The following is a 13686-nucleotide window of genomic DNA, read 5'->3' on the forward strand; positions in this document are numbered from 1 at the left end:
ACATGAATAAAACCCTAAACGAGAGGAATTTTAAAGCTAAGATGGTGGACTAAAAGATGGTCTACAACTGCAACTACAGCTTGTTAGTATTCTCAGCATCCTTAATTTTGCTGAAGTGTTAGGAGAAATCTGAGTTTCCTGAATCATTTCTGCAGCATTCTGTCAGAGAGAAATGCTTGCAAATGATCTCATAGGAGAATGAGAAATGTGCACAATTTGAACTTGCTTATCATGCCAAATATAGCTGATGTAGCAAATGGACCGAACAAAGCACAGGACAGCACAGCCCTCAAAAAGTGAGCTGAAGAGTAAAGTTCAAGATTACTACAGTGTGTGAGGTCATGAACTTGATATGTGAAACTGTACAAATACACATGTGCTTAGTTAAGAGAATATTTATAGAAATGGAATAATGGTGGATAGTTACCAGTTATACAGGCAACAGTTGCCAGTTATGCAGGCAGCAAGTTTTGAAGAGAGATATTTTACATTAAATGGTTAGCATTGAGCGTTTTTTATTTGTTCCCTAAATCAAATAATATTTTAACTTTAGTTAAGGTTTTATATCAGGCTCTCTCTAGGCTAATAATAAACTGTGACAAGACAGCTGCACTGGGTAGGGATGTCTCAATAATTCTGCTTTGAATTGGGTAAAATCTGCTGATGGGTGTTCTGGCTGGTAACTGCCTAGTGAGTGGCTCTCAGTGTCTGTGCCTGCACTCTTCTGATAACTCCTTTGAAAGGACTTCATCATTTCAGAACAGAATCCTGCATGCAGGAAGAGACTCCATAGTGCTGTTGTAAGTCCTTCAGCATTCTTTGCATAAATTGAGCTCATATGGTGCTTTATATGTGTTTATGATTTTATTTAATGCATTCGTGCAGATACGCTAGAGAAGTTTTTAGCTGAAAATGCTCACTCTAACTTTTCTCAGTAAGGTGCCATGAATTACTTTCCATAGGTGTTTTTCCTTCCAGAAAATATGTTCCCATTGGATATGTATATGCATATGTTCCCATTGGATATGTATATCTAATTTGTCATTATTTTAAGGTGTGGAAGAGAAAGCCTTACAATATCAAAAATCCCTTAGAAATCTTAAAATATTTACAGTATTAAAGGAGGTGATGTACAATGTATATTCATCTGGAGAAAGTTCAGGAGAAGTTCTTGAATTTCAGAAGCTCCTGGAAGTGAATATAACTGATGATGTTGCATGCCAAATCTTAGAGTTCTTAAAACAAAATATATTGATGCTAGGTTCTGCTTTTTCTCTGTGCAGTGTAAAAGCAATGCTTAGTATCATAACACTTCTGTATATTTGGAGGCAAGACACAGTATCTTCTGGGAATTAGAGTATTGGAACTGGCTCTGTGCTTAATTCAAAGGTAAGGAATGGTCCAGGGTGTACTGCTCCAAAGCACTTAAGCCTGGAAGCGTGTTGCCATTTTCCTGTGCTACTGCAGGCTGACTCTTGTGCTGAAATTCAAGTAAAACAAAACAAAGCAGAAAAACCCCAAAGCTGGTAATTGGCTGGGATGATGATTGTGTGAGCTCATTCCCCCAACCTCAGGGAGGGAAGCCTGTTTAGTCAGCCAACAGTGCTCATGCAGTGAAGCTGCCAAGCATGAGCTTTCCTGAAGCATAGTCACGCTGCAACTTGAACATTTATCACTGCAGCTTAAACTATGAGCTGTTATTATTAGGATGACATAGAAGATACTTTTCTGTAGATTTTCTCTATAGAAAGTACTTCTAAAATGCAAATTTTGTGATACCATCAAATACCAGATGCACCAAATCCTCATTTATCTTGGTGATCTCTTATGTTGTTATTTTTGCATGTAACTGGGAGAACTGGGATGTTCAGTAAACATGTTTTTTTCAAATTGCCTTACATCTCTTTTCCTGGATGTTGTGCTGAATAACAACTTCAATTGTACATATTCCTTTTCCTCACTTAGGTTATCTCTGAACTTACTCCTTATTATACTTTGCGTCCTAATAGTTTTGTTAGATCTCTTTCCCAGATTGCTGCAGTTCTAAACTGGTCCGAGTTAGACCTTGTGATGCTGGTGTCTTCTTACCTAGTAATAGAAAAAGCAGAACCAAAGTCCACACCAAGTGTAAGCTTGGGAAGTTGTGCTGATGCAATGCATTTTACTAATGTGAGAGTCCTGTTTCTAAAGGTCTTCTGGGCACTTTTCTGTGTGGTAGCTGCAAATCCCAGCCACAACTGTTAAGAACAGCATCAGCTGGACTCTTTCTTTCTTTCTTTGGTTGATAACAAGGACCCTTCAAGTTGAAAGTTGAATGCCATCTTTTTGACAATTATTGTTGTATTTTTCTTCACAGTGTAAAAAGTCTACAGCAGAATTTCAGAAAGCTGTCAGGTTAAAACTTGATCTACTGGTAATGTCTTCTAATATACAGAAGACCTTGCATTTTTTTTATCAGAATGATGTGACTGAGCATTGCAGAAGCATCAGTGGAAGGAAAATGTTGCCTAGTTTGGAGATAAAAATAGTCTGTGGTGATTTCACAAAGTAAGACTGTCAGAAATCACTCTTAGTAGTATTACCTCAGGTGTTGGAGTTTAGTTGTTATCTCTGATACATTTGCAGTACTGCAGAAAGCAAGAAGAGAGTACAGCATTAAGGTTTCTGAGAGGCATATAGCAGCTTATCCACCTCTACGTTTTTGCTACCAGGGATTCAGTTTCCTGCTGTAAGATGTTTTTTCCTCTCCTAGTGAAATTTTGAAGTAGGAAAAACTTACTTTATGAAATCTTCATTCGTGTACTAGTTGCAGTTTAGAGAGAATTTTCCATCTCACGTGTCCATAATTTCTCCTGGAGTTATTTTCATCCTGTTGTGATAGTCTTGGGAAATGAGCTGAGATGTTGTGCTTAGGGGAGGGAGGAATGCCCTGGCTCTGTGATGCAGGGTGGCAGAGGTCCATGGTTTGTAGCCAAAGGCGCAGGGGAGGCGGTGTGGGGGAGCAGCAGGGTAGCAGCCTGAGGAAGTGAGTCACTGCGCTCTGAAACGCAGTCCCGTGGTTCCAGGGCCACCGAAGCCAAGCTTGGCCTCTGAGGTGGAAGTTGCGTAAGTTAATTAAAACTCTTTGTCCTTTCCTCCTCGTCATGTTCCCAACCCCACCTCAGTGTTAAAACCTGCGCTGGACCCAGATCTGTCTGAGGAAGCTCAGGTTACAGGACTGCAGTGTACTATATCATTTTGGTTTATTATTTTTCATTTTTGAAAGCAGAATAAATGGATTGCAGGTTTCATTGGAGGGGATGTGTGCGTTAGTCTTACCTGCTCCACTCAAGAGAAACTTGATTATGTAACAGAGGGGTGTAATAAGAATAGTTTTTTACAATTTGCTGTAATTTTCCTGGAATATATTGGCTGTGGGATTTAAAGTAGAACAGAATGCACGCTGAAAAGGATAGGAATAGAGACTTACACTAGAATGTTAGTAGAAGTAATCTGATAATATAATTGAATTTAAAACTAAACATCTAAAAAGGTTTTCGGTGTCCAAATAAAAATACTAGTGTATGTGTTCACACATTAGACCTTAATCCTGCAAGCTGGGCTCTTAAAGTTTGTAGATAGCTTTTCTTCATGGAAGAAGAGAGTAGGAGGGTAGAATTGTTGTAGAATGCCTGTTCTGGAAGGGCTTTCTTCTATTACATTTGTAGCTTTTCACTAACAGATATTTGCTGATGTCTGCAAGCAGCTGCCTGAACTACCTTTCAGTGAGTGTGACCTGAGCAGGAGCAGTTTCTTTCAGCTGAAGAAAACTTCTGAGAGAGCCTCAGGTTGAGCAAGCTGTGGCCCTAGGATGGGATTCTAGGGCTTGGATGCTGGGTGGGCAGATGTTGACTGGAAGGCATCTGTAATCATTGGCGGTGTGTGTGTGTGACTGATGGGCTTTGCCTGACCCTTTTCCTTCAGAATACTGAATTGAGCATCTTGTTGCATGTTTGGCTGCAGTCTTCATGTACATACATGGCTTTTAAAGGTCTTTGGGAACTGTGGCCTTTTGGCAAGCCATGAGGGCTTTTTGTTTTGTGGTTTTGAGTTAAGATTAAAACCAGATTATTCTGGCTACAGAAAGATGTGGAAGTAATTGGCCAGATCAGAGGTAGTAAAGAGTAAAAGTAAAACTTTCAGGGTGAATTTAAGGGATTAGTCAGAATTCTGTGTGCAATAGGGAGTTGCATCATGCAAGTACAGCGTGATACCTATTTTGTAAAACAAAGTTGTTTTGTTTTGCATTCTTCTAGCAGGTCAGATCTGTTGTTTCTTCCATCTATTATCCTGGTCTTCATTTCCATGGGAAATGGGACAGACATACACATTGTTGCTTATCACATGAGCATTCATAGGCCACTTATGTCTGTTGATGATTCATTGCAATTGCTTCTCTATTTCAGGACCTGTAACTAAGTGGACCCTACTGACCTCTGAACCACAAACTATAAGAGTGAAAAGAAGTGGGAGAAGCACACAAAGAAAAAGGAAGTGAATGCACTTTCATCTGGACTTCTTTCCTGCCCTTTATTACTGAAGCTGAATGGAAAAGAAAGACTGCTGTGCCTTTCCTCCCCCAACCTCAGGGATGGGTGGATTATAAATACTGTGTGTGTGGCTGGGAGAACAGACTGAACCATGAATCTTCAGGCTCAGCAAAAGTCTTCAAGCAAACGGGGTGGGAAACGAGTTGCCTATTTTAACGAGCAGGACATAGCAGTGCCGTCAAAGGAGCCACAGCAGCAGCTTAAGGAAGGACAGTACTATGGTCACGGAGGGAATATACCAGTCTCTCAAACTATGGAGATTTCTCATCCAGGAGGATTAACAAGTGCACCCAACAACGTTGCTTTGATGAACTCTGTTTACAATCAAGATAGGGGAGAATCAGTGATGATGCCCCAGTCAGTAACAGCTGTCAAATGGCAGAATTCACTAATGGGAAACCGGTTACCAGAGAGGGGTGACAGCCACTGGCAGTCTCCACCTTCAGTGTGGAACCACAGTATGGTTTTTGGGGGCAACCCAAAAGGACCCCACTCCAATGCTGGTGCCCCAGGCTTCTATGGCCACCCAGAAGCCCTTAAAAGAAATCAAGAGAAAGGGGTGTTTGTGTCACAGCTGGATTTGTATGGAGACGCTGTCCAGCAGATGATGTCCCAAAAGGTTCAGCTGGAACAGCAAGCCCTGGTTAGACAGCAAGCTCAAATGAATTCTTTTCATCAAATGCAGAAACAGCAGCAGCAGAATCAAACTCTGCCATTGCAGCCTTTCCAACTTGCATTTGGTCACCAAGGCCAAAAGCAAGGTCTTCCTGAGCTGTTACATGTCTTTCAAGAAGCCCCAACTTCTTCCAGTCCAGCATTTACTGCACAACAAAAACAGCAAGCTCTTCCCCAGCTACAGCTCTTTGAAAATTTCTATCCTCAGCAGCAGCAGCAGCAGCAACAGGCTGCCACACAAGCCTTCGGTCTGCAGCAAACAACTTCTGTAGCACAGCCTCATGTGGCAGCTGCAGCACCTCAGCATCACATGATGCCACACCAATTTCAGCAAGCAGAGAGGAACCAGGAGCTATTCAAGGCATTAACAGAGCAGAACCAGCAGACTGTCCTACCTCAGACGCAGATTCCCTTTCCAAGGAGGTCACGGAGGCTCTCCAAAGAAGGTGGCCTGCTGACATCTGCAGGAGAAGTGTTGACTTCTAAGCAGGCAGAAGAACAACCTGGCAATTTATTTCTGCACCACTGGCAAACACATCAGCAAGAGATCCCGATACAGCAAACACCTGAGTTACTGGGCCACAGTAAAAGTGGCTATTTGCACCCCAAAAGATTGGATCTGGGGCAGAAGGATGTCCTGGTGAATAGTGAGCAGTGCCAGATGGAAACAGACAGGCAAGCTGCAGCCCAGAATGGTAGAGATGAGGAGAAGCAGGCAGCAGCAGCTGAAGAAAACAGTCAGAGAACTAATGATTTTCAGAGTGTCAGAGGTGGTGTAATCCAGAGTACCCGACGGAGGCGACGTGTTTCTCAAGAAGCCAATTTGCTGACTTTGGCCCAAAAAGCTGTTGAGCTGGCTTCTCTTCAGAATGTAAAGGTAAGGTATAGACCCTAAGCATATAGCATGTTTGACACTACAAAGTAGGGCTGAAAGGAAGGGAAGTCATGTTCCTATGCAGTGTAGGATGGTATCTTGAAGTGTGCAACGAGGGCAGCTCTGGTGTGGAGGCATGTAAGTTCAGCTACTGTAATTCATAGATGTGGGAGAACAGAGATGTAGTATAGTGAAACCACTAAGTGACAGTTTTATTTCACTAACACCAAACATTATTTTAGCCCATGACATGAAAATATGGAATTTTTCAGCTTAGGTCTCAAGGTGATGAGGAATTTTGAGAGGCAGATATAAGCAGCTTACTTGTTATCTTTTTACCGATTTAACATTCTTTTTCTTTTCTATTAAAAGACTTAGGGTTACCTGCCAGTTTTTCAGTTTCAGCAGTTGAAGTGTTTCTAAAATGTGCTATCTAAAAATTACATAATGCAATTTACATGTTCAATATTTCTGAAATATTAAAAGTCTAAGAAAGCTTCACTTACATGAAGGACCAATACCAGGCATGACAAAGGCCTGTCTCATGCAGCATCCTGTTTCTAAGAATGACCTGAGGGCCTGTAGACCTCCTGTAGGACTTAATGAGGAAGAAATTTAGTGCTGACTGATTTGGTAGTTCACTACTCCTAACCTTTTGATATCCCATCAGTCTAAACTAAACAGCATATATTCCATATGGCAAGATGACAGAGTTCAGAATTAACTAGCCTATTGGGAGACAAGTGATGGGATTTTTGAAGTTGAGTGGGGGTTTTTGGAGGGATTGTTTTTGAATGTTTTTCTTACAGTTGTGGTTTGCTGCCTAATCTTTTATTGAGCGCTTCTTAGGAGGCACACTTTTCCTTGGAAGTTCTCTTGCCAAAGGCTGATGAAATACACATTACATGAGCTGTTTTTACCTACACTTTTTGTGTCTGAGTTGCTATCCAGTCAGACAACAAAGGGAAAGGCATTTTATTGCCCGTTTTGTTCTCATCATCCTTTTTATCCTAGTCTGTCTGTCACTGTTTTTTCCCATCTCTTCCTTAGAGGAATGTGCTGTTTGAGGGAAAGAACTAAACTAACAAACGAGCTGAATATCCATAGCCTACTCCATCTCTTGGACAGCAGAAACTGAACAGTGACTTGACTTGGTTGATGTTGTCTTCAATCCTTTTTGCTCTAACTCCAGTTGAACCAGCAGATTTGATAAAGAACTGGTAGTAGTTCTACATATAGTAGCATGGTGTATTTGCTCTTACTTTGCCAGCCATTGTGTGATTATATGGCAGAAGGCCTGCAATTCACATTACACTTGGATCACTAACAGAGTGTCAAGAAGAAGCAAATAGAGCATTTAGGAAAAGGCCCTGAGAGATGAAGCAAGAAATTGACTGTTTGAAGGCATGTCTGCTTGCAGTCTGATTCATAATGTAAAGACCAGAGAAGTGTTTTGACAGATGCTCTTTTGTTCTTTGCAGATATGCAAGCATAATGGCACTAGCAGAAGAACACCTTATGTTTAGATCTCTTCAGGTTTTCAGGATGAGGTTTTGAAAGATGATAAAATTCTTACCAGAGGTCTGATGGATTTTACATCTTTAAGGTGTTGGATATTGTGTGAGGGAGAAAAAAGAAAATATGTTTGCTGAATGAGAGTGGGCTGCTTCTCTTATGAGTGTCTTTCTGTTAAAAACAACCTAGAAGCCTTCTCTGCTTAGGTTATCTGAAGAGTGTGTAGAATGCCATGGAGTTAAATTATTGATTGAAGAAGATATCATTCATAATTTGAACCAGTTTTTTGAACATCCCAGTCTAGGTATGTGTACCTTATGCAAAAATAATATTGTGGACATCAATCTCTGTCTGCATGCAGTGTCATGACTGACACTTTGGAACAAGCCTGTGGCTGCCTTTTTTTCAGGTGATGCAAGCTTGTTACTGCCTACAGGCTGCAGTACATTCTCAACTCCTTAATTGTTTCAGTATGACTTGTTGTCTCCTATAAGAACAGAAAACTTTTCTCAAACCTTAATGCTTTTCTTATAGGGTGTCTGAATTTAAATATTCCTTTCTGGAAGGAAGACATTTTTGCTTACCTAGCTGCTTTCCCCTGGCACAGGGCAGGGCACCAGCAGCTACAAACAAAAGGAAGAAAAAAGTTTTGTTTGCAGAATTGTAGTTCTGGTCTCGCCTCTTTCATGGACAAGCTTTGGTATGACTGCAGACAGAAGCTGCCTCTCCTTGATGCAGATGATGCAGAATGATAGCAGAAAGCACTATGTGGGCAGGTGTTTTTAAAAGGCTGATGTGGTTTCTATTCAGATCACAGATGTGGCCTTGGAACAGTTCTTCCAGCTATTGTAGTTGGGTTTTTCTGTGAATTCTAAGATTTTTAGAAACAGCTTGAGGGATAGACAGGATCGATGCCAGGATGTCTGATGGGTTTCTGTGGATTTCCTGGAGAACTCTAGATGACTAGTTCATACCTCAGTATTTATGCAAGAGTCTAAATGAAAGTGCCACGTGTTGCACTTGCTGAAGTGATCCAACAGCCCTCCTGCCCCATATTCTGCAACACGGATTCTGAGGTAGCCAAAAATCCCTTAGTAGGTCCCATCCTTTCTGCTTACCTCTGAGAATAATCAAACAGCTGAGAAACTGTTTAGGGATCTGAAGCAAAAGACTTAATTCCAAAATTAGTCATGCGTCTTGCAAACATTAGGTATGTGTGAACTTTTGTGATCAGAAAAGCTGTAGTGTGGACCAGAACATCTTTAAGGATGTCTCAACTATTTATATTAAGTCCCTACTGGTGTTTTTTCTCTATCTGTGCTACTATTCAGGTCTCCTGTGCTTGTTTTGGCTTGGAGGGGTCAGCTTTTCCATCTCTGAGGAGGAGTGCTTTGCTGAATGCCCCCCAGTTTTGAAAATAAAAGGAGCATAGTAAACCAATCATAAAGCCAGAGGAAAGTGACACTTTTGGGTGACTATGGCACTTCTGAGCTGCCATAATTTCCTTCTTGTAGTCAGCAAATTAGTTCAGGTCTCTTGACCTACAGATGTCTGTGTAGCACCCAGGAAGTACCTGAAATTTTTAGATTGGTCAGAATTGGTGCTTTTTCACACATTCACATTGTCATTATGCATTGCTGTACCCAGAAACTGGTGGAGGAAAGCTACAAAAATTTACAGGAACCCCTTTCTATCTAGAGTCATTGGACTCCAGTGATGTCTGTCAGCATGATGAACATGATGAATGCCCTCCAGACCCAAAATTGGTAGTTTTATGGGAAAGTACAGGAGCCTGTCACCAGCCTGAAGTGAGGGCAGGTCCTCAGACCTCATTAATTTCTCCTGAGGCTTATTCTGGGACAATGGATGCCAATTGTGACTTTACAAGTGTGTGTTCCATCACTGTGTGGTAGAGGTGTACATTTGCAGTGTCTGTGAAGAAGCAGTCAGGCTTGTAAACTGCAGAGTCAGTTATGGAATAAACCTTTCTGTGCAACTTAGCCCAACTCTAATAACTGCCTCCTTGAAACGAGGCAGTCCTGGATCTTCTTGATATAGTAGATTTTATGAGCTCAATCTTGTTATTTGGCTTATTTTGAAGGCTTAATGTTTTCCAGAGTCAGAAAAAAAAAATGAAGGAAAACTAGCTCTGGGTTTAGGTTTTTTTTGTGTGTGAGAGATTTAATTAAGATATTATCACAGTTCAGTCTTCCCTGGAGCAGAAATCCAGTATTTGAAATTATAACCTGCAGCTTTTGATCATTACTAAAACTGATGAGCTGTTGTCAAAAGCTATAAAGCAGGACACAAATTCATATAGAAAATAAAATGTTAAAACATAGGTAGTGAAACAATTCTTATAAATGACCTATATAAGCTTTCTAGCAGTTGAGACTACAGGCAATCCTCAACTAATTCTATGAAATTTTAATAACCCCGTGAAATATTCTTTTACCTCCAGTAACACTTCCAAATCCATTTCAGCTTGCAAGTTGCTTTGAGAAACTTGATATACACTGAAAGTGAGATGGTATCTCATTTATTACATAAGTAATATAGAATTTTTAGGAATCTATTTTTCTTCTCAGGAGCTGGATAATTCAGAGGAGAAGAAGAGTATGCTAGTGACAGCTCCAGGACCTACTGCAGCTTCAAAGAGTGTTGTGGAATTCGCCAGTTCTTCACCAGCTCCCAAAAAAGCCCGGGAGGACAACAGCCTTGTGCCTCTTATCATTCCTGTGTCTGTGCCAGTGAGAAAAATTGACTTGCAGAGCCTTGAAAAGTCTGAGGATGGAAAGCTCCAGAAAGGCCAAACAAACGATCGAGCTCCTTGTGAACGGAAGCCTTCTGTGATAGTCACTCGGAGGCGGTCTAATCGCAATACCAACACGGAGACCTCGAGTCAGGTATTGATGCACTGAGAAACCAAAGATGAGGCACATCTGTTCAATTTAATCACACAGGTTTTAGCCATGAACTTTTCTATTTAAGTAGTCTGATCTCAAGGCTTGAACTTGGAATGTACATAGTCTGGGGATTTTATCATAGTGTTGCCATGTATTCGGGCGTTACTGGCTTTTCATGACCTATAGCTAATGCTAGTAAAGCCAGGCAGTGCCTCACTAAATTCATTAAACAGTGAATAAAGCCAGACAGTAAGACTAGAATAGTTGTCTGTCTGTATCACGAGTGCTTTCTTCATACATACATAAATACCAATAAATTCTAAGTAGTGCACATATCTCTCAATGTAAATAAAATCCAAAGTGAAGATTTATTCTCATGCAATGGAAACTTTTACTGAGTTCTGAAGGTCAGTACTTGATTGTTCCCCTGCAGCATGGTAGTGATGAGTGGGTGGGTTGATATTTTTATTTCCCTTCTCCTCTATCCAGAACTACAACAGAATGTTCAGATATCACAGGAATGGCAGGCATCTGGGGAGGTTTCTCTGCATTTAAATGCTTGACCATCTAATAAAATACTGTTATATTGTCTTCTGTTCTCTTACCACTATTTGGTGTCACTGTGTATCTGTATCAGGGTTGTGGTGTATCTGTACCAGGATTCTGCTGTGCTTTTTTATTCTCTTTTAAAGCTGCCATGAAGGTTGGACCAGATGTACATGAAGTTCTTGTAAAATATAACTTCATAATCACATGAGCTAGCGCTGCTACCTAATGGTTCCTGTGTCCAGTCCATTCCATTCCCTGTGTTCTTCCTCTCACTTTCCCCTTCTGCTAATTGTTGAGACATCCTCCAGCTGTTCTATCCAGATTTTAAGCTGTTTTTCAAGCAACCTGAGATTTTAAATTAAATTAACAATGCAATTTCTTTTTCTAATAGCACGAAGATGCTGTTCCAAAGGATGAAGCAGAGGGCTTTGCCCGAAAACCAAAGCAGCGGCCAAGACCCGAGCCCCTGTTCATACCACCTAAAGCCGGCACCTTCATTGCACCGCCTGTTTATTCCAACATTACTCCATATCAGAGCCACTTGCGGTCGCCTGTCCGTCTGGCAGACCATCCTTCAGACAGGAACTTTGAGCTACCTCCTTACACTCCTCCGCCAATCCTTAGTCCAGTGAGAGAAGGATCTGGGCTGTATTTTAACGCTATCCTCTCTTCAAGCGGTCATTCGGTTGCGCCTCCAGTGACACCCAAAAGTGGTCACAGAACTTTGCTTCGATCAAGTAAGTTGCATTTTAACTTTCCTTTCTTGCGTAATTTATGATTGGGAACTGTGGAGCATTGGGAGGAGCATCATGCCCTTAGGAGGTGTGTTTGTGTGAAACTGGAGCTTCTTCCTGATTGTTTGGGAAGCCAGAATACAGGAAATGCGGTGTTGCTCCGTCTAGGCATGGATGTTAAGATGGGTTCACAAGCAACCTGCAACACCCCCTGCTGACGTTCTTAGGAATGAAAAGTCAGTTCCTCTCCCGGGTCAGTATCTTGAGCTGAGGGGAGGAAGGCTCTGGTCATCTGAAACTCCTTTATTTAGCCTGGGGGTACCTTTTTTCAGAGATGGACAGCTCTGATTAGATTTGCAAGCTGTGTGAAAAGTAAATCTCAGATGTGAAGCTGAGCAGTTCTTCCTTCTTGTTGCAGACAGTTCAGAAGTTACCCCTCCGATTCTTACCGTAGTGGGGGAAGCCACCCCGGTCAGCATTGAACCGTAAGTAGGCAGCAGATTCAGAGTCTCTTAGTAAAAGTGCTTCCTTGCTTCCTCCTAAACCTTCAAGCTGCTCCCTGTGTGACCGATGTACCTCTTAGAAGCATTAAAACTATTCCTGTTGGTGGTTCTAAATATAAGTTGTCTTGATTAAAAATTACACTATGTGATAAATAGTGTTTGGTTGGGTAAATGTAATTCTGGTGACTTTAACTGCTTTGTATTGATGCTCACCTGTCTCTTGGCTGAATTACTGTTAGTTACCTAAAGGGGAATCTGTCCTGTGTTGTTTTATACGAGCTCTTCTTTGTATGCTGCCTGCTTGTTTTAGGGTGGGAAGATGATGCTCCTTTAGAGGAAGGACAGAATGTCCTTGGAAAGCTGGGGTTAGCTCTCCCATGGACTGGTCTGGTTGCAGGTGTGTTGTAGCTGCAGCACAGCTGCGAACACTCCGCTCTCCCCTGGGCGAGCTCAGCCTGAAAACGCTACGGCCAGTGGCATGTGGGCTGTGTGCCCTGAGCTAATCAGCCTCGTTGGTCTTTAGCTGGCTGTGTGCTGGGAAAGAGCAATAGGGAACACAGTCTGGAGATGTTGAAGCTGGAATTGTGAGCTTAGGCTTGGTGTCAGTCCTGCTAAACCTGAGCAGAGCTGCAAGTATCTCTGCACAGCCTTTGCCAGTGCTCTGGGAGTGTTATCAATTCAAGCTCAGTACTGCAGAACTACAGCAAGGTAGTGTAGTTCCAGTTCATTACTATACCTAATTAATTAACTCCTGCAAAATCTAATCGTGGAGATGCATGGCTTGAAAGCACCCATGTGGCATAAAAACACCCACATGGCTCCGCATCTGACTGTGCAGTCAGGAATCTCTGCTCAAACTCTGCAGCATATCCCATAACATTTGAGATATTTGACTCAAAATTTCCCCAGGTAAATACAACACTTCTTTTGCTTTCATCCAAAATGGTTTGTATTTTAAAAATGGATTGGTACATTTGCTGACAATTTTTTTCCTTGCCCTTTTCCCATTCTGCCTTCTTGTTTGAAGGTCAGGGTTTCTGCACTTGTCACAGCAGCCTGTCCTGAGCAAATGTTGATATTGTGAATGAATGTAGACTTTTCTTGTAACCTCCTCTAGACCAAGCCCATTCATTGAAATAAGCACATTTATTGTTGTATAAATTTATTTTGAAAGTTGCCTAATTAATCTTTTTCCTGTTGGTTCATTTAACATTAATCCAGGGGAACTCCTTGAACAGATATTTTTTGTGTCCCTCTCAGGTCTCAACCTTTGACCTCTCTGTGGTGCAGTTGTCTTGTGTCTGTTGGCTTAAATTGCTGAAGTTATTGACATAAAGTTGG

At 41.5% G+C, this 13686-nt stretch overlaps 1 protein-coding gene across 2 annotated transcripts in view; it reads left to right on the forward strand.

The window, feature by feature from the left end:
- The window catches only part of MIDEAS (mitotic deacetylase associated SANT domain protein), a 53733-nt gene that overhangs the window by 24729 nt on the left and 15318 nt on the right, over window positions 1-13686 (forward strand). For both annotated transcript variants that reach the window (XM_063159135.1, XM_063159136.1), the window contains exons 2-5: window positions 4446-6141; window positions 10242-10559; window positions 11500-11845; window positions 12261-12327. In XM_063159135.1, coding sequence (XP_063015205.1) covers window positions 4681-6141; window positions 10242-10559; window positions 11500-11845; window positions 12261-12327 — 2192 coding nt within the window. In that variant the 5' untranslated portion in view covers window positions 4446-4680. The remainder of the gene's footprint in view (window positions 1-4445; window positions 6142-10241; window positions 10560-11499; window positions 11846-12260; window positions 12328-13686) is intronic.

Source organism: Melospiza melodia, chromosome 6, assembly GCF_035770615.1.
Source record: "Melospiza melodia melodia isolate bMelMel2 chromosome 6, bMelMel2.pri, whole genome shotgun sequence".
In the NCBI taxonomy this organism is placed as follows: domain Eukaryota; kingdom Metazoa; phylum Chordata; class Aves; order Passeriformes; family Passerellidae; genus Melospiza; species Melospiza melodia.